General features: G+C 53.4%; 6 protein-coding genes and 1 non-coding gene across 7 annotated transcripts; 3 read left to right on the top strand and 4 right to left on the bottom strand.

The window, feature by feature from the left end:
- Positions 1-293: 293 nt before the first annotated feature.
- On the top strand, positions 294-1,907 carry CLP1 (Cleavage polyadenylation factor subunit clp1; the record flags this gene model as incomplete). Its single annotated transcript, XM_065757944.1, has 4 exons — positions 294-329; positions 423-1,218; positions 1,285-1,551; positions 1,636-1,907. 4 exons carry the CDS (start codon positions 294-296, stop codon positions 1,905-1,907), a joined length of 1,371 nt encoding a protein of 456 aa, XP_065613467.1.
- A 1,462-nt stretch (positions 1,908-3,369) lies between these two features.
- On the top strand, positions 3,370-5,392 carry N0V96_007168 (uncharacterized protein; the record flags this gene model as incomplete). Its single annotated transcript, XM_053199438.2, has 2 exons — positions 3,370-4,868; positions 4,993-5,392. The coding sequence occupies 2 exons, from the start codon at positions 3,370-3,372 to the stop codon at positions 5,390-5,392; spliced, it is 1,899 nt and encodes a 632-aa protein (XP_053043108.2).
- Positions 5,393-5,764: 372 nt separating this feature from the next.
- N0V96_007167 lies at positions 5,765-5,837 on the bottom strand. Its single transcript has one exon. It is a non-coding gene; the product is annotated as a tRNA-Lys (tRNA).
- Positions 5,838-10,439: 4,602 nt separating this feature from the next.
- Positions 10,440-11,451, top strand: N0V96_007166 (uncharacterized protein; the record flags this gene model as incomplete). The annotated part of the gene is made up of 3 exons (XM_053196293.2): positions 10,440-10,470; positions 10,547-11,268; positions 11,443-11,451. 3 exons carry the CDS (start codon positions 10,440-10,442, stop codon positions 11,449-11,451), a joined length of 762 nt encoding a protein of 253 aa, XP_053046412.2.
- A 240-nt stretch (positions 11,452-11,691) lies between these two features.
- On the bottom strand, positions 11,692-13,575 carry N0V96_007165 (uncharacterized protein; the record flags this gene model as incomplete). The annotated part of the gene is made up of 1 exon (XM_053196292.2): positions 11,692-13,575. The coding sequence occupies one exon, from the start codon at positions 13,573-13,575 to the stop codon at positions 11,692-11,694; it is 1,884 nt and encodes a 627-aa protein (XP_053046411.2).
- Positions 13,576-17,025: 3,450 nt separating this feature from the next.
- N0V96_007164 (uncharacterized protein) lies at positions 17,026-19,724 on the bottom strand (the record flags this gene model as incomplete). Its single annotated transcript, XM_065757943.1, has 2 exons — positions 17,026-17,717; positions 17,858-19,724. The coding sequence occupies 2 exons, from the start codon at positions 19,722-19,724 to the stop codon at positions 17,026-17,028; spliced, it is 2,559 nt and encodes an 852-aa protein (XP_065613466.1).
- Positions 19,725-21,457: 1,733 nt separating this feature from the next.
- N0V96_007163 (uncharacterized protein) lies at positions 21,458-22,855 on the bottom strand (the record flags this gene model as incomplete). The annotated part of the gene is made up of 1 exon (XM_065757942.1): positions 21,458-22,855. The coding sequence occupies one exon, from the start codon at positions 22,853-22,855 to the stop codon at positions 21,458-21,460; it is 1,398 nt and encodes a 465-aa protein (XP_065613465.1).
- Between the last annotated feature and the right edge of the window lie 3,086 nt (positions 22,856-25,941).

Raw genomic sequence — 25,941 nt, 5'->3', positions numbered from 1 at the left:
CCTGGAGAATATGCAGGAACCATGAAAGCCGCACGCGACAGTGACGACGGCCCTGAGAATCGCTGCCCCGCCGAATAAACCCCCGCCAGGTGTGGGAAGCTCCCGCACGGACCATTCCAAAATCCCCAGCCGTGATGTCAAGGTCCCCAATTGAAATTCCCAGTGGGCGCGTTGGCAGTGACTTTCCACGCGACTTGAATTGCTGCATCTTTGACGATTCTTCGACCCTCCAGAGGTCGCAACGCTCATTACTCTCAGTACCCGATATCCTATGATCATCAGATAATCCAACCATGTCCATCCCCGGTTTGGGCCACCTCGTGGCGCCAGTAAGCAGAATACAAACACCGCCTTCTCTTGAAACCACACCATCGAGAGAGAGCTTGAGAACCGTCAGCTAACACACAACCACCCACCACCAGCAACCGACGTCCGCGAACCAAACCCGCACAATCCGCCTCCAGCCCTTCTGGGAATGGCGCTTCCAAGTCGCCTTCGACACCCAAATCACTCTCAAACTCCTCTCCGGCACCGCCGAAAAAGACGGCACCGAGCTCGCCCTTCAGCACATCTACACCTTTGCCGGCACCAAGTCCAAGATCCTCACCCTGCAGGGATGCGAGCTCGAGGTCGAGGGCGTGCTGGCGGACGAGTCCGTCGCAGAGTACGCCAAACCGCAAGACTCCCCCGCCAACTCGGTTCTGAACCTGCACTTCCAGCTCACCGCCATGCGCCAGCGCGCCGCCGCCGAGAGGAGGGAGGGCCCGCGGATCGCCGTCTGCGGACCGCCGACGATGGGCAAGACGAGCCTGACGAGGACGCTGACGAGTTACGCCGCAAGGGTGGGCGCGCAGCCGTTGGTGGTGAATACGGATCCCAAGGAGGGGATGCTGAGCTTGCCGGGCACGTTGAGCGCCAGCGTCGTCGGGTCGCTGTTGGATGTTGAGGCTGTTGACGGATGGGGTACGACGCCGACGAGTGGACCGAGTCAGGTGCCGGTGAAGCTGCCGCTGGTGTACTACTACGGCCACGCGAGCTCCGTGGAGGACCCGGCCAAGTACAAGGAGCTCGTGAGTAAGATGGCGGCGACGGTGACGTCGAGGCTGGGGCAGGATCCCGAGGTCAAGGGGTCGGGTATGATTATTGATACGCCGGCCGTGACGGAGACCAACCAGGTTGGCATGGAGAACTTTGTACACGTTGTGGAGGAGCTTTCGGGTATGTTTCCTTCTGTTGTGACGCACTCCTCCTTCAACTTCTCTGTTGGTACTAACAGAGTGGCAGTCAACATCATTATTGTGTTGGGCTCAGCGAGTCTCAACGCCGAGATCTCTACGCGCTTCTCGACGGAAAGGACCAGCCTCGGCGAAAATTATAGCATCCTCCTCTTGGAGAAGTCAGAGGGTGTGGTCGAGCGCGACGTGGGCTACACACAGCAGGCCTGCGAGGCGTCCATTAAGGAATACTTCTTCGGTAGCATCGGCCAGACGTTGAGTCCCGCCACGCAGCAAGTCGACTTTGACAGCCTGGCGATATATAAACTAGGAGATTGTACGTCCTCGTCCTTCCCATCATCGCGCTGCCCAGCCCAAAAGTCTATACACAATCTTTGCTAATCTCCTTGGCCCTAAGTAGACTCCATGTACGGCGGCGGTGCCGACGAGAGCCTGATGCGCGTGGACCCCGCACAGCTGATGGCCCATTGGACGCTGGCCATCGTCTACGCCTCAGTCAAGGACTCGCCAGAGACGATACGGACGGCCAACGTGATGGGATACGTGTACATTGCCGACATTGACAAGGAGAAGCGCAAGTTGAGGATCCTGGCGCCGGTGAGTGGTCGGTTGGGGGATAGGCCGCTGTTGATGGGCAAGTGGCCGGAGCCATTTATCAACCTGTTGGGATAGGATAATTCAATGATACCATTTGACATCGTCATTGCTGCCGAGGTTTTTTTGTTGTCTCTTTTCTCCTTCCGCAGCCTTACTTTTGGTAATTCCAAATCGTTGGCATACCAGGCTCGACCATGGCTTGGCAAAGACATGAGTCGGCTCTTCTAATTCGCCTTCTGTTGAGCAAACAATGTTGCAAGATCTAGAGGGTGCGGCTCGGCTAGTCTCCCCTTCTCGTGAACGCCGAAGACCAATCAGCCCTACTGACTGGAGAGTAATCAAACCTCGGGCGAACGTCATGGCTGGTTCTAGTCTAGTTGCCTAGCCCAGACCTGAGACATTTTCACTCTATCGAGTAGACTTTGAGTCTCCAGCCATCAACGCTGACAGCCACACAACAGAGTAGTGAGTTTTGCCCTTGGCCAATCTACATTTGAGTTAGACGCCACCAACATAAGTCTGAAGACCCTTTTGCGCCCGATGGATGTGAAGCCAACTATTCAGCTATTCAGCTACTAATCGAGTTACCATTGGTTGCTTTTTTCTTTCGCCGAGGAATATCTTAAGAATCAGGCCTAACTGCTCGGTGTCATGACAGAATGATTTACATGGTGAGGGAGAATACTGATCAGTCATCGCGTTTGATGTGGGTTGTCCTCGGCCTTCGCAAATATCTCGATGAGTGACTAGACCTGGATGAGTTGTCCAGGGCTACTAATGGAACTAAGTGTCAATTGCCTTGCTTCAGTTTCGCAACTTTTTACGCCATGTCTTATAATCGAAGCAAACATTTCATCATTTCAACAGCTCATCTGTGAGTTTCACCAGCTTTCGCCACCCCTCAACTCGACTTTAGGTTGCAGCCTCGAGTTCTTTCGAACCCTCTGCAACTAGAGGTTGAAGACTCCTCGAGCGCCAAACCACAACTCACACGACTCAGTCACCCTCCAAGGCTCATAAGCTGCGGGCGCCATGTCTCAGAGAAACAGCAAACATTGCGCCTTTTCAGCAGCTTCTTCAACCTGACTTGATCGAAGTCTACATTCTAGGAAGTCAACAACCCCCATACAATGGATTCTACAGCACCAGAGGCAAGTTGTACCTTGTCATTGTCATCAAGCGCCAATGACAATACTAGACTTCCCTTTCTCTACATCAAAGACCCCATTTTGCAGGCGCCACGTCTTGAGACCCCAGTACCCATTGTGCCTTTCATCAGTCAGGGCTCCGAGTGGTTCCACAGCTCCTCACCCTGCAGAACCCTTTTGGAATGCGATGCCTCATCCTCGAGCTGCAAGTCGAGAGGGAATTGGTCCACGTTGAACACTACAAGGGAATATCATAATAAATAGAGGGTTCATTCCCCCCCTTCTACGTTGCTCTGCCAGTGGGGAACTCGGACGTGGGTTCGAAATCACGCTGGCCCACGCCGTTAACCTTTCCGACTTGTCAAGCGTTGTCACCGCTGAAACTCAAAATGCTTTCATTCCAATTCCTTTACCGCCTGGTTCCAACCATGGGAATATACTCAACGCTCATGAGGGGGAGGGTTGAGTTTGAGTCTGGGTGTCAACAGCAGCAGCAGCAACAGCAGCAACAACAACAGCAGAAGAACAAAAAGAAGAAGACAGCCCCAAAAGTCGACGTGTACAATCTCCACCCCACGGGCTGGGAATCCGACCCGGAAGACGAATACCACCGCCTCTGCACGCTAGACTACTGCTCCGGCACAATCTACTGCGCCTACGCCCTCTTCTTCAAACTCGACCCGGGAGCAGACAAGCACAGGATCGTAGAGGTCCTCAAGCAAGGGCTCGAAATCACGCTCAGCCAGTGCCGTCGCCTCTGCGGGACGCTGAGGGAAGATCCCGACGGCGGGAGCGGCCTGTGCTTCCACAAGAGGCGCGGCGACACGGTTGAGTTCCACGTCCAATGGCTTGACGGCTCTAACAACTCCCACGGCGACGATCATGGCGAAGGCGATGATGATGATGATGATGATGATGATGATGATGGAGAGTACCCCTCCTACGCCGACTTTGAACGCCAGCACTTTAGCACCCGCGCCTTCGGCCCCGACCTGAACCTATGGTGCGTCCCGCCCATGACGCCCGCCGAAAAGCCCTCGAACCGACCCGAAAACAACCCCAAGGCGGCATCCTTCAAAGCGAGCTTCGTCCCCGGCGACGGGCTGGTGCTGATGATGATGCATCACCACTTGGCCAACGACGTCAACGGGTGGGCGGGCGAATTGCACCAGCTGGCCGAGAACTGTGCCGCCATCTGGGCTGCGTCGGCGTCGGGTGCGGATGCGGATGCGAGTGCGGGTGCGGCGGCCGCTGATGGTGGTGGTAGTTGTGGTGGGAGTGTTGGTGGTGGTGGTAGTGGTGGTGATGCTACCTCAACTACTGCTGCTGCTGCTGCGCCACCGGAGCTGCCTCCGTGGGACTCCGCGTGCCTGGACCTCTCACGCGTCACGATCCCGGACCCGCCCGCTGACCAACTCGTCGACGGGCCACCAAGACCATCGCGACATCCTGAGCAGAGGGCTGCTTCGAGGTTGCTTTTTCATATTCCGCGGAGTAAGCTTCTTGAATTGAAGCGGTTGGCGACTCCTGCGCCGGCTACGGATGGAAGCGACAGCAGCAGTAGCAGCAGTAGCAGGAGTAGCAGCAGCAATGGCGACGGCGGCAGCGACTACTGGATCTCGGGCTACGATGCACTCAACGCGTACCTGTGGCGCGTCCTGCTGAAGCACAAGGCTCGATTGCACAAGTCTGATCCGGATGCGCTGGTCGAATGGGTTGAGGCTGTGGATGTGAGGAGGCGGTTGTGCGATGCTTCGGGGAAGCCTATGCCGGCGCGCACGCAGGGGAATGTGATTGCCGTTGCTATCGCTTCGAGGAGTACTCATGTTGTGCCGCAGTTTACAATCAAAGAGGTTGTTGAAGAGGCACCTTTTACCAAGCTCGCGTGGTGAGTTTTCTTGTTTTTTTACTTCCTCTCTTCCTCCACGCAATATTATACACGACAAACCTTCGACTTACACAAGATCAAATACGACGAAATGACAGATGATATGGCTAACATTACTCCAAAGGTACATCCGCCAGCTCACAAACAGTATAACCCCAACCACCATCGACGCAATGCTATCCGGCATCGCCCGCGTCCGCAACAAGCTGACCCTCTACGCCGGCTCCGACGTCTTCCCGCCCACGACCCTCCTCGTCACGGACTGGCGCGACGCGGACCCGTATACCGCGAACTTTGGCTTCGGTCGCCCCAGCGGATTCCGCTGTCCGTGGGACTCTGTGACGGGAGGGCTGGTGGTGATTTACCCGCCGCGTCCTGCGGGTACGGGTATGAGGCCCGGTGGGGAAGACGAGGGGAACGAGATCTCGTTGGCGGTGGAGAAGGAGCTTGTGTGGGATCTTCTTGCGGATCCGGAGTGGAATCGGGTGTTTGAGTTTAGGGGGGTCGAGGTTGAGGATGAGTGACGGAGAGGGAGTGTGGTTGTGGAGGCCAGGATGAGGAGCTTGGGATTTGTTGTTTCTACAGCATGCTTGCAGATGATTTCTTCTCAGGGTTTGTGATGGGCACATGCTATACAAACTTAGTCCGCGATACCTGTGCGATCTGCTTTACGATTGTCGTCTTCTTTCTTACTTTTGTAGTGGACTTTGCTCATACCATTCCCTGCTTCTCATGATTCGCTTCTATGGGATCAATGGGAACTAGCACTATTCAAGAATAAAAACAAAATCATCCAGAGAGAAAGAGAGCAGGCCATACAAGAGCCTAGCTAGCGGACACGCGAAACACAAAAAGTTAACCCGAAGAGTGGCTTTGCCAATCGCGGTGAGGATTTGAGCCTCACGCGGGGGTCGAACCCGCAACCTTGAGATTAAGAGTCTCACGCTCTACCGATTGAGCTAGCAAGGCGGGTTATTGATTGTTGAAGAAGGCAGCAATTAGTGATGCTAAGGAGGGAGCTGGTTGGGTCGCTGGTGTGTGTGCGTGGGTAGGGCTCCGTCGGCGAGTCCGAAATCTCGATGGCTTCGTCCGTGAAAATTTTTCTCGCGTCCGCCTACTCGGGAATTGTGGACGAATTCGGGGTAAGGATGGCTGGACTCCCAGCGTTGGAGAAGTGTGCTCCGTGCGGGGCAATCCACCCGGCCCGTTATCCACGGTTCCGGCCCGGATAGATCCCTTCTTGAATCCTTGGCGTTGTCCTAACCAGAGCCAGGCTTTCTCCCATACACCACGATCCTGCTCGAGTTAGTGACAATCAGACGACAGACGACAGACGACAGACGACAGACGACAGACGACAGACGACAGACGACAGACGACAGACGACAGACGACAGACGACAGACGACAGACGACAGACGACAGACGACAGACGACAGACGACAGACGACAGACGACAGACGACAGACGACAGACGACAGACGACAGACGACAGACGACAGACGACAGACGACAGACGACAGACGACAGACGACAGACGACAGACGACAGACGACAGACGACAGACGACAGACGACAGACGACAGACGACAGACGACAGACGACAGACGACAGACGACAGACGACAGACGACAGACGACAGATGACGCAAAAGGACAACTCACATGGGCCAGTAGGCGTGAATGCTCCGGTCCCCAACATCTTTCCTTGCCTGCGCGGCCAACACGTTGACTTCGTCCGCCTTCCAGCCCAGCCCGCGCGTGAGGGCTGCCATGAGGAACCCTTGCAGACCGGTCGTGATGTTCTCGTAATTCCACGCGCCGAGCTCCTTGAACTTTGCGTTTCGCGGCCATGTGTTGCTGGGCCACTTGAATCGCAGCTCCGCCACGTCAACGAAGCCGGCGGCCTCTAGCATGGGCTTGAGCGCGTCGAGGTCGACAAAGGCGTGGTCCGTCTTGGCTGCTGCCTCACCAAGGTGCTTCATGGACTGATAGAGAGCGTGCTCCTCTTTCAGGGTGTTGTCGTCAGAGAGGGGTAGGCCGAATTCCTGGAGCTCGAGCCAGCCGCCGGGGGTGAGATTTCTGACATGATGCATCAATGCCTGGCTAGCAAAAGGAGATGTCATATCTGTGATTACTCATAAGACTGCCGGATGTACTCCTCCCACTTGGAGATGCTAGAGTTCATCATCCGGCTGTGGATGTAATCGAAGGGACGTGAGTAAGTCCAGGTGTCCTCGATGTCGTCGACTTCGAACTTGACGTTGGGTGGTACACTGTACGCTCTGTCAGTATCATGCCTGTGATGAAAGCGGTTGACAATACTGACAATTGCGGTTGGGTGGGTGACAGATCGACGCCGGTGACCTGCGATATCAGCGTAAGAAAGCTATAGGCCATACTGATGTGTCGACACTAACCTCGGCCCCAGGATGCTCGTCTCCAAAGTCCATGGCCCAGATGCCTGTTCCTGTTCCTAGGTCTAGTACGCGGCCAATGTTGGATTCGGGCTCATTAGGCGGTGACAACCCGAGTTTGCCATCGAAAGAGAGGTCAAATATGTGGTGTTGAAGGTCTTTAGGCGTTCGCTTAGCATCAGTCTTGGGAATTAAAGGGATGTTTAGTGAAGCTAACCCAATCTCTCGTTTTCCTCTTCATCGTTCGGAAAGTGGTACTCTCTCAGAGTGTCAGTTAATGATCCATAAGTATGCTGGCTCGGCACCACTCACTTCCATCGCGAAACTTGTGATAGGTGCGTCCATTCTCTTTGCGATAGTCGAGAATTGAGCTGTTCAAGCTTGCGGTTGAGGATGTCCCGTCCTATAGAAACCATCAGCCGCGAAATCACATTGATGGGGATGACAAGGCGTCGAACGTTGCTGACATCTCCTAGCGACGAGTCATTATCATTGAAGTCGTCCGGTTCAACCACGACGTCTTGTGCTGGCGCAGCCATATCGAAGATGCTTCAACTCTTTGGCTTGGATACTTTGCACGATAAACGGCCCCAATGGTGAAGTCGAAGTAGTTCAATACTCGACACAAGGATGGAAGGGCCCGGGCAATACCGCAAGCCAGCAAGCGGGGTTACAACTGGAATGTTGGGATACCTGATGTCACTAGGTACTCAGGCACCCTGAGGGAGGGGGATTCGACTGCTTCCAGCCGGCGACATGTCTTAGCTGAGATACCTAGGCCGAGGAATCCAAAGATGGGATAGGGCGAGACTAGGGCGACGCAGCTTAGAGGTGCATCTTGAGAGGTGTCAAATGCAGGTTAGCCGTTGGGACGATTCCAGGAGCCAGATCAACACCACGGATGCGCCGGTAGACCCTGGACGAGATGCTGCGAATGGCACAATCTCATAGGTCGTCTTGGGTTCTCAAGGGAATTGATGTAACTGAAGTCCGTGTCGTGGCCCAATCAGACGCACCGGGGGGAAGTAGGGAAGGATGCAAGCCAACAGCCACTTTGCGTGGCTATGCAGTCGCTGCTGAATTTTGTGCATTAAAGTTGCCGGAGCATTCACCGCCCGAGAGAATTCTCTGAGGTTACAGGAGCCAGAAAGGCAGTGATGAGTGTCAGTCGAAGTTGGGCCAGTTCGCGTTGACAAGTTGATGCTCGGGTCATGGTACTTTAGCGGTGTTCTGGGATAGCTGGTCAACCTTTCCTCAGAGCTTTTATCGAGAAAAATTCCGATCGCTTGCATCCAAGAACTCATAAGTTCGTACCTTCCATTGTGATACTACTTCCTGCAAGTACCGGTGGATCGGTCCGATGTTGGATTGCAAGACCCAATACTACACGTTCGTGGAAGACTCTCGCGATCCGGTTCCGTACCGTTTATCCGACAATCGGCTCTGCGGACACAAGAGAACTTGGCTGATTTTGGCTTGAATAAAGGCGTAATCGGCCTTTTCGCGCGGGAGTTCCCCTTTCACTGGCTTTGCAACCTTTGGGACGAAGATTGGTGATGAGATGAAGATGTGATTCCCAATGTCTCGCCCGAGGGAGGCACTGGGAGGGACACCTCGTCGCTGCCCTGGTGAGGAGGGAGGAGATAAGATAACGATAAGACGACACTTTGATTAGATAAGAGAGACAAAGTACCTTAAGCTGCGCCGGCAGGAGCTTTGAATCCCCCCAAGCTGCCAAAAGAGCACTGTACAGGAGAGCCCCTGTGCTGTAGGAAAGTCAATTCTTCCTCACAGGGCACCGCTTGGCTGATCCTCCCAACTTCGCGAAACTCTGCTGAACATTGGACATTCAACGACGTCTGTCTTCTTCTTGGCACTTTCGATCAACAATGCCACGGGAAAATCATCCGTCTCGAAAGATGAAATTCAACACTGATTTCGGCATAACAGTCAGCCCGTCGCGTTCCTATCACGTCACGACGTGAAGCAACGTTACTCGAGGTTGCCCCTTTCAAGGATCGCGCCTAGGCAGCATCACGGATTCCTAAACCTCCTTTTACGAGATGTGAACACCATACTACTACGAGGCTTAGACCAGGCATTACATATGGCCGTACTGGATAGTCGACGGAAAATTCATGCTGCGAGGCGGGCCAAACATCCATCCGCACCATGTCCTCAGACTGCTACTTCTCTCACATTCAACCCTAAGGAAAATGGGGTTGGATTTTGGGTCACCGTGGAGTCAAGCCCATCTTCGCGAATAATAGGAGACCCTTCGCTTCAAACGGCCCATCATCGGACAGACCACACCGAGCTGACAACCTCTCCCGTTTCGCAATGCTGGTCTCAGCCAGACCAAAGAAAACAGACGAATGAGCTGCCATTACGGGCTTGGGCCACACTACACCTGTGAAGATGGGGAAACCTGGATCGTCGGAAGATCGTGGCAGGGGAGAGCTCACGCGCAATGCAGAATTTCTACAGCCACCATGTTTTTTGTCTTCTTTTTTCTGCACCGAGGCAAGTCGACGACTCTCTTTCTCCAGCTGGCGGTAGCCCTGGTTCAGGGGCTCGAGAGCGCGTTTAGGCCCGTTTGCCGTTCTCCGATGTTTCGTCCCATCCGAAACATTAGCACGACAGGGACGGCCTCGTCTGCGACCCAGTTCTCCAATCTCAGCCTCGACAACCTCACTGGTCCACGCCGCGCCATGGTCTCTAATCATCTGGTCTCATGGGGTTTCGACGGCATCAGGATCGCCGGGTGGCGGTCCCGAATCTTGACAGCACTCCTACGCAACGAAAAGAGAAAGATGTTGGTCATTCAGCTGCAATTTCTGGTTACTCACTTGCTCAGCCTCAGTTGCAGAAACGTGCCCCTGTGACAGACCTGCGTCGCATCTTTGACTGACCTGCTTGACAGAAAGGAGGCATCAGCAAGCGCGGAGAGCCCTGGCAGGCGTGCAGGAATGTTCGGATCGTTATTTCATCGTCAAAGATGGAGAGACGGGGAACATACTTAAGATGGCAGATGTCCGCGAGCTGGAAGTGAATCTAACTCAAAGCGTCAGCATCGATCAATTACATCTCATTCTTGTACTTCTTATACTCCAGTACTTTGACAGTACTTCGTTCTCTTCTCACTCTCATTACATTATGGTTCGCTTCTCTCTTGCCGCAGCATTCTGTAAGTTCCATCTCCCGCACTTCCCGACTCCCAGTCGCTGTCACTCTGGTATCCAGCTCCGACTAACATACCCCAGTCGCTGCTTCTGCCCTTGCAATCCCTAGCCCCTTGACACCGGACCCATCTGGTGATAAGAATGTCGGCAATGGCAACGGCGTCCAGTTCATCGGCGGCGCCTGCCTCAACAGCAAAGACTGCGCCTCAACCTGCTGCGCGACCCTGAACGGCGCCGGCATCTGCTCTGGACTTGGAGCCCAGTTCCAGGCAGGTAAATCAGGATGCGGCTTCGGTGATGGTGGTGCCGCTGCGGCGCCCGCCGCGTCCCAGGGAGCAGGTCAGGCCGCTCCCTCTATGGAAGCCGCCGCCGGAAGCGGAGGCGGCGCAGGATCAGGGACATCTTCGAATGTCGGCGCCGGTAACGGCCAACAGTTCATCACGGGACAATGCTTGTCTGATGCGGACTGCGCCTCGGGATGCTGTAACGGCCCCAAGGGCGCTTGTGCCGCCAGAGCCGTCGCAACGGAGAATGGCAAGGCGGGCTGCGGCTTTACGGGCACGGGAGCGGGTGCCGCTACTGGCTCTACTGGCTCTGCGACTGGCGGTGCGGCGGCTGAGGCTGCGGCTCCGCCTCAAGCAGCTCCGTCCGCAGGTGCAGGTGCAGGTTCTGCTGCTGGTGCTGGCACTTCTGGTGCTCCTGGCTCACAGAATGTTGGCAAAGGGAATGGGCAGCAATTCATCACGGGCCAGTGTCTCTCGAACGCAGACTGTGCTTCTGGGTGCTGTGCCGGACCCAAGGGAGTTTGTTCGGCCACGGCGGTTGCTAATGAGAGTGGGAAAACTGGATGCGGATTTACGGCGGCATGATTTCGTGATAAGCTTGGGAACTGGTATGGTTACAACGCATATAGACTGCCTTGGGGTGACCACTTTCTGTACAAAATTAGACAATACTATCAAAGCGTGTCACTATAGCTCTTATAGGTCAACTTTTATACGTGTTAGGGAAATGAGTCCGTGATCGTGAGCTACAGGCATAAGGCAAGCCATTGGCAATCTTAGACAATCACATCAGTCATTGCGTATCAGGTGAGTAGTATCTTTTACACGCCTGGGACGTCATGTTGAATATTGTAGTAGGATTTGATCTGACGAGGCTTCCATGACGCCTATGAAAATGCAATGCTAATGAAAATGCTGATGTAGACCACATATCAATCGGAATTAATCTTTCCTCCACGCCTTCTCACCAAGCCATCGAGTAAACTTGACAGCATTCACATCAACTATCCGGTTAAACACATCGCTCGCCCAAAAAAGAGCCAGCGTGTTCACCAGCGAACCCCAGAAGAACGCAAGCTCATACGCGCCCCATGCCTTGTTCACCATCTCAGTACCGCCAGCGGCGTTCCCGCCCTCCGTGAGCACCTTGGCCTGGGCGCCGGCAAGCGACAACGCGGCGTGCGCCGGCGACAGCCACCTGACGCCGACCATGTGGTTGATGGCGCCGTGCCACAGATACAGCGAGTAGGAGATCTGTCCGAGGTACTGCGCGAAGCTCGTGGTGAAGGGGCGTTGGAGGAGAGGCTCGGCCTTTTCTGGTTCGGGTTCTGTGGAGGAGGAAGATGCAGCCGCTGCTGCGAGTTCTTCCTTTTCGTCATCGTCGAGATCCAGGTTGGTTTGGTGCCAGGGTAGACGGATATTGCGACCCCTGAGCAGCAGGGCCTCGAGGTTGAAGGTGACGGGTGGGGAGTACATCAAGGCGAAGATGAAGATGATGGCGCCTATGGAGTTCCAGTAGAGCTGGGTGCGGTCGCCCATTGCTTTGTAGTAGTCTGGCACCCATTGCGAGATTGTGATGAAGCCTGGGGTTGAGGCGCCGTAGTATTCTGGGTAGGAGAAGAGATGTAGGCCGAGGAAGAAGAGGGCCACTGTGCCAGCGTGGCGGATGATGTGGATGGACTTTGAGCCATACCTCTTGACAGCGCGCAGTCTGTAGCTGGGGAGCTCGTCTTCGGGTGTTTCTGTTGAGGTCGGACTGTTGTTGGGCATAATAATGGAGAGTTCTGCGAGGAGGAGTCCGGCGCAGAAGAGAGCTTGGTCCCAGTCGCCGATGTGGACCAGCCAGAGGGTGACGCCCGTGACACCGACCATGTGAATCCACCTCTTTGCTCGCGCAAAGATGAGCAAGAGGAAGAAGACGAGTAGCGAGCCCTTGAATTCGACGGGGATCGTCCAGAGATGCCCGTCGTACTCGCTTCCCTTCATGTTCTCTCTGTTGACAATTGCTCGGAACGGGTTCATCAAGTTGACCGTACTCCAGAACCAGTGCTGCAGCTGCTGGTCGAGACTCGGGCCCCGGGGCGGTACAGGTGCTCCCGAGGGATCCCTCACGTACTCTCCACCATACACCAAGAGAGCGATGACGAAGGTCGACGCAAAGATGGGGAGGTACAGTCTGAACGGACGGCGGAACGCGGAGCCGGCCAGGGCACTCAAAGCCTGGTCCATCTTGCGCTTGTGGATCATCGACACGGTTTTGAGGGTGAGGACGAAGCCCGAGATAACGAAGAAGACGGTGACGCTGGCGCGTCCGGAGTGCAGGACCCGGACGATGGGCATCTGCCAGAACATCTGGTGGCCCGCGAAGCCGTAGCCCCATCGTAGGTCGGGAAACCAGAGGTAGGAGAAGTGGAAGATGTAGACCACAAAGGCTGCAACGCCGCGGAGGCCGTCTAGGTATGCTGTCGGGCTTAATTTCTTTTGCTTTGGTCGCTGGCCCGGGGCTGTGGTGAAGTAGTTGAAGGGGCTGATGAAGAACGTAGGAAGGAAGAGAAAGACAAATGGCTTCAATGTGGTGAGGAGTGTGAGGAGGCGGTCTGTCCAGGTCAGGTCGCCACCTAGGTGGAGGTGTTCGTTGAGGAAAGAGGATACTGAGTTCCGGGCGGATCTCACTGAGATGAGAAAGGGGTATTGGCGCTTCTCAATGTCGATGATCTCGTCCAGCGATTCCGTTGACGGTGAGGCTAGGCCATCTTGCTCGGCGATGAGAGAGTGTCGCTCGTATGTGTCCCGTGGGGGATGCGAGAATGGGTTTGTGAACCGCATGGTGAAGGTTGATAGCCAAGCAACCTATTCAAAGAAAAACTGTGTCCCTTGGCTACCGCTGCGGAGAGAATAGAGTCAGGAGAGGACTGGACAAGGGAAGTACTCTAGAAGCCGAGAATGCTGGTTCCAAAGCTGTTATACAAGCTTCGAAAGACTCTCGGGGGGGTCTCTCATCCAAGATCGCCCTCTTTAAGCCTCGTCTGTACAAGTGTGGGATGTAATACTCCGTGCCGACCTAGCTCTAAGCCGTAAATGACGATGCCCTCTTCGCATCCGTAACTAATCAGCGATGATGGCCAGAACGTAAGGCCGCATCAAAATCCGTCTTGGCTCCCGAGCCACAAGCCTCTATAGTAAAAGCCCCCCACGCATTGGTGGCATGTAGCAGTTTTGGGGCGAGGTGAGCGATCTGTGTAAGTGCGTGCAAGCCAGTCGGTATGACAGAATGGTGACTTCGGGCCGGCCGGTGTGCTTGAGAAACGTTGTTTGCGGCAAGCAAAAAGTGGCGGCCAGATCGAGGCTATTTGATTCGAAAATCGTTAGAACCGGGCACTTAATTATGATTATTTAGCTTTCCGAACAAAGTTGACGCTTTCGTTCGGACGGGCTGACATCTCACACCAAAAAAAGTTGGGGTGAAACCTGAAAGTGGAAATCGGCTTGTGTCGTCTTGTCTCTTTGACAGGGCGGAACCCGGCGGCAGCAGGTGTCTTATATTCCCGAGTCAAGGTTTCCCAAAATCTCCCGACTCGTGCTCGGTCTGGTGTTATAGATGAGCTTGCCAATAATTGGCAAGGAGGAAAGTTCATAAGGTTTCCTTACTTTACAAATCTTTCGCAACTCTGCATGTCGGACTCGTTATCTAACAACTCCGAGGTACAAAAACCGTGAGACCCGCGGCCTGTACCTATTATTCAGATTCTCGGACCGGATTGACACCTGACTTCATTCCTAAGATGCTTAGACTGGCATGTTAAGTTGCGGCCCAAAACGGGACGTTGACTTGGCGTTGGCGTAATCGGCCGGAGGCGCTTCTTGTCTCACATTAGCTTGGCTCTGTCTCTTGTCTGCGCCGAAGACGTTCTCTCTACTGCAAGTCCGAATTACCAATCGCTGATCGTGGCATAGGCTCTCGTAATAAGACTTGGTGATTTCCGGGCATGTGTGACCATAGATCGCGAGCCACTGACACCCTGACTTTTGAGATGCTTGTTGAAGCGTTTCTTTCTGCCCTGGAGACCATGTGTGCCTCCCTTAGAAGTGACATAACATCCGACTGAGAGCCTTTCATGTTGCCAAAAGCTGCGATTCGACTCAGATGTGGAGGAAGAGATCAAGGAAGGGTCAGATAAGCCATCACTTGCTCATTTGGCTTGGCTTCGCTTTGGCTGTGGACGTTGAAGACCCTCAACGTGATCCAATCCGGAAAGCTGAAGGGAACTCCTTGATGCAGATGACGGATCGGGATCCCAGATGCTTGACCGAATACTACGATGCTTAATGCGTTTAAGGTTGAAGAGTCTGGACCAACGCTGATTCTTCTCAGCCTCTATTAAGGATATGGTCACAGGAAGAACAACAACTGCTTAGTGCTTTGCAAAAACGCCTCATCCCACAGATGCAGATACGGCCGCACACGCAGCCATGTTGACAAGCCCCATGAACCCTGGACGAGGAAGGGCTGCTTCTTGAAAGGCCCTACGCAGTTAGCGGCTCGTGACACTGCTCCTCATTTCACACTTTGGACCTGGGGCACAACGAATTAGTAGGAGACGTATCTGAGCTGAGGGAATGCTACACTCTTCTCGGTGCTGCTATCAGTCCGACTTCGGGGTTCAAAGCATCTTGAGCAAAAACGTCAAATGTGATTGGAGGCCAGAGAGCACACGTGCAAAGTGCCTTGAAAGGACCGTGGCTTGCGACACACATGCGGCCGGGACATATTGATGCCCGGTTGCTTACTGGCGTTCCTACTTTCGACCATCGCATATAAAACTGTTCAATTCCTCGATAAGTTAGTAAAGCATTGATCGGTCTGATTTGATGAGTATATTGTCACTACGAAGTCAATAACTTCTGCCAGTCTGGAAAATGGAAAATCATGGATGTGATTGCCGCCTCGTCCAACAACTCCGTGAAGCTGGGGCGTTGGGTGTCCTAGCATACCCGAAAATAATTGAGGAGGCATTGAGAGCTTAAGCATAGGAGGTAGAAGTGTGTTTGAATGAGACAAATCTGTGACTAGGTACCTTATACTGAGGCTCCTTGTTAAAGTTCTTGAAAAGGGATACTGACAGAGTTGCTTCGAATGAAAGTCCGTTATGTGCGTGTGTAATCCAATACACATGACGTCGCTTTCCAACGTCTGTCATGCGCACGTATCGTGGCACCTACTTAGGTTGCTTATCGAGATCAAAGACATTGACGATGACAGGTAGCCTCGGCAGAGCAGTGTAACAGGTGAAGTCAGATGAAGCATTGCGAAAGGCAGCGATTCGCCCCTTGAGAACGGCATATTCTGAAAACATGGACCCTTGACGTCGTCGGCCCTTTCACACATTGCCAGCGTGCATACATGTCAGGCGCGCTGGGTGGTGATCTTCGCGCTGTTATCTCATTCCGTATGTCGAACTGAGACTTGGATCGAGTGCGAACTTTCGGGCCGGGTCTAAGACATTGTGTGGCGCACTTCCGCCTCTTGCGTCTCGCCAAGATCTCGCCCAAAACAATTGCGATAGATGAGTCTGGTCGAAGATCGCGATTAGCTAGACTGCTAGCTACGATAGCATATCTCCATGTCGCTGTCCCACATCGTTTGTTCAATGCTGAATGCTCGTGGGCAAGGGTCCATCACCATTTCTCTCGTCCAACGCTGTTGCCGTGATGCCTCCCCCCTCAATTGAAGCTACTGTACCAATTCATGAGCTTTAGGGACTTGGTCTGGCGCTAATCTCTTATGATATTTCGGCTGTCTCCTTGCTGCATCGCCATGGATGCTAGATCAAGAGCACGGGAACTCCGTTGCTTTGAACGCCCCTACAACGTGTACAAGACATCGTGGCGACATCAGCACTATTGAAAGGTTTTTCTTATCGCATTAAAGGCAGCTTAGGTCAAAGTACGAGATCACCGGTAATGACTGAATTGTTTGCTGTCTACCCCAACGCCTTGCATTTTCCCAATTTTGTAATAATCTACATAAAGTACGTACATGAATTTTACTTTTGCTGTTGTTTCCTCTTGGAGGACTGGTACTATGATCGCTACGGAAGACCTTAAGTAGGGCAGGGCGCCGCTACCGGTCTGGCTCTGTTTTTGAACTACATGGAACGGTCCAGTGGAATACGGTGGACTAAAAGGCTAGACATGATGCTAGAAAAGAGAACATGACTTGAAGAAAAGACTACGAAGTTGAAGTTGGATATGCCAGGCGAGGAGCTTGGCACATGTTCAGAAACTGAACAAACCACTGCGACGCTTGCCGAGCGGGTAGATGATCAACGCGCTGATAAATAGACCAACGGCAATACCGATGGCAATCTGGATCATGGAGGCGGCGACGTTAAATACGACCGTGTTGAGGGACTCGCCTCCGGAGTACTGGACAGAGCTTGTGCCATTGACGGCGTGCGTCGAGTTGGTGATTGCGTTGGCCGCACTAAGACCACTCAGCAATCCTCCAGTGGACGCCAGACCTCCGGGCACCTGGGTGAAGATGGCCGGAATGAGAGTGGCTGCCGCGACGCCGTGCCTCAGACGGGAGTACAGGTTCGCCAGAACGCCAACCGTGAGCGCGCCGAGAGCATTGGCGACCTGCGGCGCGGCGCTGAAGCGCAAGCTACTAAAGTAGTTGACAATGTACCCGGCGAAGGCGACGACGAGCATGACAGGCATCTGGCGCCATTTTGCCTGATACAGGACACTGATGCAAAGGACGAAGAGGGGCACGAAGATAAAGGTGTAGTAAGTGGGGATCGAGTTGGTGCAGCTAGTCGTAGAGACAGCGTTTTCGTCGAACATGCCGTAGAGGACGGCGCCGATGGTGATGCCGAAGCCGAGGAAGAGGGAATAGATGATGGCATAGACGATGCGGATCGAACCGGGGACGATGGCGCGGGACTGGAGCTCGAGGGCGGAACACACTGGGCCATCAGCGGCTTGTCCTAGGGTTTTGGTGCCCGTAGGCTAGTAGCATCCCCGACACATACGCGAGAAGCGCAGAGGAATAGGAGGTACAGCTCGGGGGTTCATCACGACGGGGTAGCGCAGAGGGTTCACTTACAAACTAGGTATCCAGGTAGTAGCATGACGATGCCTCCCTGCGCCAAGGCCGAGAAGCAGAAGAGTTCGCCGCCCTTGATACTGCCGAAGGCTCGTGCCAGGAAACTTACCAAGACGGTAGCCGTCACCTCGAGAACGTTGCTGTATAGCTTGGAGTTGGCGGCCACGATGAGCTGCAGGAAACCGACGAGGCAGCCAAAGAAGAAGCAAAGCGGGAGATCGATCATGCGAGCGCCGAACGAGAAGGGGGCAGCCGTGGCGCTGGTCAAGCCAAAGACAAGGACTCGGATCCAGGCGTGGAACTTGTCCTTGGCTTTGATGAGGGTGTCCAACCGCTGGATGCCATCGTCAACGCTGACGACATCGTGAATGACTTCCTTATAAACGTGGTGTGCGTCTCTGAGCTTTCCGAGATCGATACCCTGGGCTACGCGGACGATGCGGACTTCGGTTGTATGGGTGGACCGATCGTCGAAAGAGATAATCATGCATCCTGGGAGATACAGGAAATGACCATCGATCTCAAGGACCTTGGCCGTTGTGCTGAGGTACTCCTCGAGACGATGCGTTGGTGCACCAAAGAGCATCAAAGCCTTGCAGAGTGTGATGATGTACTCCTGTCTGGAAAGCGTCTCGGCGATGTGGACGGTAATCTTGGCCTCCTCCTCTTGTCTGGCTAGGTACGCAGCGATGGAGTTGCTGGCGGTCCGCTTATGCTTCGGCCGCGTCTTCTTCGCAGCCCCCTTGCCATTCTTGGGTGACTCGTCAGGCTTCCCTTGCGTATTAGGATTGGCGAGGCGGGCCGAAGCTTCGATGAGGTTGACGAGAGTCTCCTGAGAGCGGTTTGCCTCGTACCACTTCTTCTTCTTGGGCGTCGTCGGGGTCGCGGTGCCTGAGTTCGAGCCCGGCGTGCCAGCTCCCGGCAGCGGTCCACCAAAGGAGAATGAGGTGACGGAGCTGCGATTGGTCTGCCCGGACGACTGGTACTGATTGCCTGATTCCGCAGGCTTGTACAGCTTGAGAAGCTGCGAAAGAACGCTCCCGCGGTACTCCGTGGGTGCGGGGACAGAGTAGACACCATCGTATTGACCATCGTTGATCTCCTGTAGGAGGTGCTCGGTGACCTTGTGGATCTCTGCCTCCTGCGCGTTGGATGGACCAGCGACGCTCTCGGATTTCTCGGCGAGGCGCCAGGTGTGGGCTCTCACAATTTTGTAAGCCTCGTCGTTCAGGGCGGCATGGTGCTCGTGGGCTTTTTTCTCAGCCTCGGCAGAATCGCCATTGAGTGGCTGGCGAGAGTGAAGATCTTGAAGGGCAATGTATCCTCCAGCCCCCTCCCCTCCTCCGAGGTCGTACTCGCTTGCCGTAGTGGTAGTAGCGGACTCAAGGGAGTCTCGGTTCGCGCGGGTCGGCGAGCCGAAGTGAACATTTTCAGCCATCTGCCGAGCTCTTTCTTGAGCAGCTGCCGCAGCAGACTTTGCTTCTTGGCGTTCATTCTCATCAGGCGGATGGGGTTCCTCTTTGGCGAAAGTAGCCACGGTGGGGATGGAACTGCCCGAACCACCTCGTAGGATGGACGGTCTGGTAGGCTGTGCCGGAGCAAGCTTGGGTGTAGTTGGGACTGCTGGTGGTGATGTTGGAGGTTTGGTCGCGGCCGCGTTGCTGTTAAATCTGACGCGGCCTTTCTCTTTCTTCAGGGCGGCTGCAGCTGCGGCCTCGGAAGGGGTGCTTGTCCCGGCCGTGTCGGAGCCGGATGTTGGTTCAGAAGCGGCTTCCACCGGCTCAGGTGCTGGCGTTGAGGCCGAGCCGATGCCGCCGGGCTCGGGGCCAGGGTCATCATCGGGAGAGGACTGTGAGATTCCCGCCATTGCATCGACGGTCAGAAAACGAGCGAGTATCTTCGAACTTGGCAGCGGAGCAGGATGGACCCAAAGAGAAGAAGAAGAAAAACAAGATACAAAAGCACAATATATTACCAAAGAAAAATTCTGACCTTGTGGGAGGCACAAGTGGATCGTGGGGAAAAGTATGGGGGAAGACCCCTTTCTTATAAGTAGAACCGGACCGGCGGTTCACGACGTCGGCAGCTTGTCACCCGGACCCTCCGGTAACCTGGAAAGGTTCTCATACCGGAAATACTTTTTCGTATCCATCAAACTCCACTTGGGCCGAAACCGCTCCACGAGAAGCAGCAGATCGAATTTCCATGAACGTGCTAGCACACCATATTTTGGCGCAAGTTCGTTAGGGCCCGACTTCCTATTACCTAACAAAATCGGGATGCTTGCCGTCATTCGCCAGGGGACTCCCTGTGTGTCCCTGCGCGGCCTTGGCTTGCGGATGGTATGCAACATGGAACTATGCACATGTCGTCATGGGGTTTCCCTTTTCTCTTTGACGCGTCTTTCGGCTGATGTGCTGGCCTTCGGAAATGGTGATGAACCGCCATATCGGTCGAAATGACACAATATCACAGAGCTGCCCAAGAGGTTGCAAGAAAACTAGTGCCGTAGGATGGCCTTAGGCCCAACCCGAAGATCCTGCATAAGACTCGAGAGTTCCCCTCGATGGTGTGGTTCCCACTCGGAAGCACCCGATTCGCTGCAGCTCGCTGTCATCCGAGCTCGGCCAACCAGAGATCTTGTTTGTGTCTCTGCTGCCGTAAATATCTGTTCCGTCAGGGGCTTAAACCAAGGGTCTTCCCATGACTCCATGCCCAGTTCTACCGCCTCATTGAGAACCACATGTTCGGTTTCGGCGCTATGTTTGGTTTGCGCGGTCCGCTGGGAGCGCGGTCTAGACTCTAGAAATGCCGGGAGGCTTAGGTCATGAGTGGCAACCCCTTTCGAAGACAGGAACTTGGAGCTCAGTCGCCTGAGTCATGTAGCTGGTCCCCACGTGCCTGGACCGACCGGCAAGGGTTTCCACTACACGTGAGCAATGGAAATTTTGTATCGCGATGCTAGCGAAATGATGAAGAAGGTTTTTCTTCACTTGAAGGAGCTGAGAAAAAGGGGATGTTTGCCTGAACAGGATATGGGGGGATACTTCATTCCAAGACGAGGTGCCCGAACTGAATGATTCGTACGGCTAAGGTACGCCACAATTGTTCAGACTTGACAAAATTTCGTTCAATTGTGTGCGAACGCATGTTCAAAACCTGGAGTCACGGAAAGCGATCTAGTCTCGTGTGTTGTGCCGGACTTGGACTTGCTCCGCTGTTCCTTCGTACCTTAGTTGAATCGGTGTCGATTAAAGTTATGGAGAGATTGCGGCAAGTCGAGGAACCCTTGCACAGAACCGGAGCTGTCTGGAGAGAGTTGTCCAACAAGTCTTTAGGGCAAGGCACGGGTTATGATCCGACACGCTGTGAATCTGAGTCTGCGTGTGATGAGAAGTCCATTTTGCATCTAGACGAGACCAGTTGTCACGGTGATTATGGATCCCTCAACGTTCAGAAGTTTTGAAACTTACACAGAATTGAAGACGGGAAACACAAGTCCGGCGATTTAGATATAGAAATCTGGGCGAAACAGAGACCTGCCGGAGCTTGAGACACCATAGCAAAGTTCTAACAAGAAATGACTTGGATTAAAGAAATTTAACCCCGGTCTCGACCAAGTAGGCGACGAGCCCGTACGGCTGCTGGGCGAATTTCCACCCTACTTGTATCAACCGAGCGGCGAATCCAAACGCCAAAGACGTCCGCCCCCGTCGAAACTGTCCTCTCTTTAACTTCACCATCCATCATCCTATCCGCCTTATCAACTATCTCTTGAGTATGCGGCGAGACAACCTGCGCAACTGCTTGCCACGCATTTCCTAGTGACGAAGCCCTCGTCCGTGTCAGGAACAGCACCGTCGTTGTCAGCAATAGTACAATGTGAAGCGCAATTACACCCTGCACGATACTGAGACCCGTCCAGCGCAACGGGATATAGGTGCTCCTCGAAGACACAGTCGTAACGGGAAATTCTAGATTATACCCGTTCTCAGACTCGTAGTACGCCATTTGATGTAACCGCTCGACCATCGCCTGGACCGCCCGCGACAGATCTCCTGTCGTCTGCAAGATGTCCTGGAACAGCGTAACGTGCGCAGAGTGAGGCGTCCACTGCTCCTGCTCGTGCTCTTGGCTTCTCGTGCCCCAAGTCTCGCCCAAGTAGGCGCCGTTCAACATATTCCAACCCCGTGTCTCCAGAGTTGCGCTGAGGGACTCCATCAGCACGCCGTGAGCGCTCACTGTCCACCAAAGCTTCTCTTCCGAGGAGAGAGTAAAGGATTCGAGTTGCATGATGCCGCGCTCTGTGAACACGGCGGGGGAGCTACGGGCTGCGGGGCTTGCGATGCCCAACTGGCGGCGGATGGAGCTGGTGTTCCACTTGATGCTATTCCAGTTGAACTCGAGTTCTTGCAAGATTGGTTGTCCTCGCATGGTTGCGTTATAGACGGCGGGCTCTGCGACATTTGTGAAGCAAAGGCTGGCGTTGAAGAGCGGAAAGCTGGAGTTGTCACGGACGGACGTCCAGACCCCGTCTTTTCCATAAACAGGGGAAAGGTTATCCACGTCGATAGATTGCTCATAAATGGTTTGGCTGGAGTTCACAACAAGTATGCCATGGAACATGTACTCTGTTCCCTCCACTGGTTCTGAAAGACCTTTGAAACCATCACCTTCCCAAGTTCGACCCGGACAAAATGTAAGTGGCCATAGGTCGCTATCGTAGATTGGTTTTTTACTTCCGTCCTTGTAGTGACCTCCAATGCGCGCAAGGCGACAGTCGAATTTCATGTGAAAGACTGCGTCCTTATAAGTGTCTCCTTTGAGATGCTTTCCGATGGGTATCGAGGCATCCACCTTGACTCCAAAAAGGTCATCGGAGTCGGTATTGTAGACATTCAAGATTTCGAACTCTGGATCAGAGCAAAAGGTTCTAGAGTTGGCGATGAGAACAGGTCCATTATAGTATTCGAGGGTCGTTCTTGCCGTGGCGTTCATTGACGGCAGAAGAGCGCGATAGACGTTGCCAGTATCGACAATGTCAGGGCCTAACAGAGCTCCGCCATCGTTCCGTTCCCCGTATCTCCAATACGTGGCTGGGCTAGATTTAAAAAGTGATACACCGCTTCCGCGTAGCTCGGTACCGTCGTTTCTGAACGCCACAGAGACCGTAATATTCGTTGCTGGCCCGGATATTGACACGGTTCGGAAGTCGGAGAGAAGGATGGTCGAGAAGAAGGTCGAGGTCACCATTATTCCTAGGGCTGCAATCACAAAAATGAGATGATATAGCCCTGGCAGGTTGTTGCCTTGTCTTGCCGCCGGGAAGAAGATGGCAAATGGGCCAGTACTGGCTGCTCTCTCGATAGACACCACCGCAGCGTCAGCGAGAGATACTCGCGAACTCTCGAGCATCAGCGCCGATATTGCCGCTGTGATGAGTCCAACTTGCAGCATCATCGAAGTCCGGATAGCAGCTGAACATATTGTTATTACGGTCGGAGCCCACTCGTTGAACACTACAGCCTTCCACAATGTCGTCGGGTTTTCACCGGACGCCGCGATTACAGCACCGTTCCACAGAAGCGCAAGGGCCGTACACGAGATGAGTATCACGACCATCCCTAGCGCTAGGATTAGCCAGCCTTTTTTGCCAAACTTTGACCACCATCGCTTCGTTCTGACTTCGTGGGGGAGTTGCTGTCCACCGCTTGCCAAGGCTTCAGGAATATCATCGTGACGAGCCGACTTTTGAGCCTGCTTCGGCGCTCCTCCAGGTGGCTGATCTGTCAATTCGACGTCCGCGATTCTGAGATAGTTGGACATGGTGGTTTGGAGACGAAGAGAAGCAAAAGGTTGGGTCGATTCCCTCAAGTTTTTTTACGCATCTTAACTTGAGGGCCTTTCCAACTACAAATAGGTCCGGTTCAGCGGCGCAGCTCCGGCATGGGGAGTATGTCGAAGCAGTAAGGCACCCTATCACCCAAGCTGCTCATGCTCTTATCTCATGCTCACGCGCAGCCTGCTTGAAATGACATCAGGGCTTGGTTCGTATCTATTTTTGGTGAAGGATCCCACCTTCGAAAGTCGGAAAGGAAAGCCTTGCACTAGTTTAAAGATTGCCTCTCAGGCTATTCACTGCTGCGTAAGCGCGTTCTAACGATAAAAAGTAATCCCACTAACTCACGACAGTATTACGATCATATATCCGGCATAGAGGTAAAGATTCTATGTATTGCTCTACTTTGAATGAGTAATGTCATTCCCAAATGTGAATTTGTCACATCATTCCGAATGTCCGAAATGCGCGGATCAATTCAAAAGAAAAAAAAAGAAACTAAATATTAAGATAAAACATAGTGCCGAGGTAAATATCATCTGCAGGGGATTCCCAGAAAGACGTGAAATGTAAACAGCAAAACATATCCTCCACAGTAAATCTCTTGTTACTACCAGCTGGTGGCTGTTCGCAGCCCTGAAGGAATCTCAACTGGCCGTCCAAATATGGCTGGAGTCTTTTGGGGAGATATTGCTTGATTCGCTATGAAAGAGGGGTCCTTGGTTGCGCGGTGGACGATCTGTCCAAGTTTCTCGTACAAAAGGTCTGCGGTGGCACGATCGTCCACTTGAACCAAGAGCAGGTGCTGGGTGATTAGATTGACAAGGGCTCCTAGCGCTGTGTCACCTTCACAACGGGGATCCCTTCGCAGAACTGCAAATGCTTCGATTACCGAAGGATGTATCACCGCAATGTTTCCCCGAAGCGCGTAAAAGTTTGAAGTTCTTTGAGCTGCCGTCCCTTCCTCCCTGGATTCAGCAAAGCTGTTGATGGCATTGACCCCGTAGACCATCCAGATGACAAACTCGAGATAAATGCATGCCATCGACCAAATGTCGTATCTGCGAGGTCTAGGCTTATTTGTCTTTAGGATGGCTTCTGGTGGCTCGTATGAAGGTGTAGTAGCTCTGGTGAGGGTACTCATGGATCTCACATATGTCGCAGCTTTGTGGACCTTGGAAATCCCGACGTCTGCGATGACAAGATTACCCAGCCCGCCGTTGGGGAAGTGGAGGATATTCCCGGGCTTGAGATCGCCATGACGGAAATTGATGTCATGAAGCTTCCGGAGGGCACCACTGATTCCAAGCATCTGTTGCAGAGACCATAACATGTACTCCTGGTTTGACATATGCAACATCCAGAACTCCTGGAGGTTCCCCCCTTCTGCCCATGGGAAGGCTATGAAGTAAGACTTGTCTCGCTCGCAGAAGAACAAGTATCGAATGAGATGTCTGTCTTTGATACCTTGAGTCTTCAGTAGATTCTTCCTTTCCTGATCGAACAGATTGAAGCCATCAGAGGTGCGAAATATTTTGACTGCAATCACCATGTCCTTGGTTTGCGCCTTTGAATACCGAATTAGCTCTTGAATCTTATACTGTTGGAGAAGATTCGGACTCACCCCAGAGCCGGTTTGGTGAGCCGCATGTAGCTCGCTTTTGTAGACAACATTGCTGTGTTCACCTCGAAGTTCGGTTGCTCTTAAGAATGGCAGCGGGCATTTTGAATCCACATGAAAGACTGTGGGTGTCCCTGTAACATCCAGTTTTGGGGCAAGGAAGAGCCACTGCTTTTCCAGAAACATGTCCACCTTCGCTTCATTCTTCCAGTCTTTGAATGACCTGACTTCCAGTCTCCCCTTGGATTCCAAAGTACCACTGTGCTTGTCATGGGTTGGCCTTGCAACTGGTAAATCGTCGTCGGTAAGACCATCGTCGACTAGCTTCCGAATTGCCTGGGGCTCTCCGATAATCACAAGGATTGCAAAAAGTCGTCTTGCGTTCATCGAAATTTTGCTTGGGAGGCTATCCGAAAACAGTCTAGTCATGAGGCTTCTGGGGAGCTCATTCTGAACGGTCTCCTTGGTGATGAGATCGTTCAGACTACTGACTGGCAAGAACTGCTGGCTTACGACAGAAGAATACTGAAGGGAGTTTTTCAAATTTGAAAGTAGAGCTTGAGAAGCCATTGCTCGTTGAGATGCCTTTTTGGACGTCAGACTCAGGGATCGCATTTACAAATG

This window comes from Colletotrichum fioriniae, assembly GCF_027942845.1.
Source record: "Colletotrichum fioriniae strain IMI 355084 chromosome Unknown scaffold_8, whole genome shotgun sequence".
Lineage (NCBI taxonomy): Eukaryota > Fungi > Ascomycota > Sordariomycetes > Glomerellales > Glomerellaceae > Colletotrichum > Colletotrichum fioriniae.
This window is presented reverse-complemented; position numbering and strand designations above follow the sequence as displayed.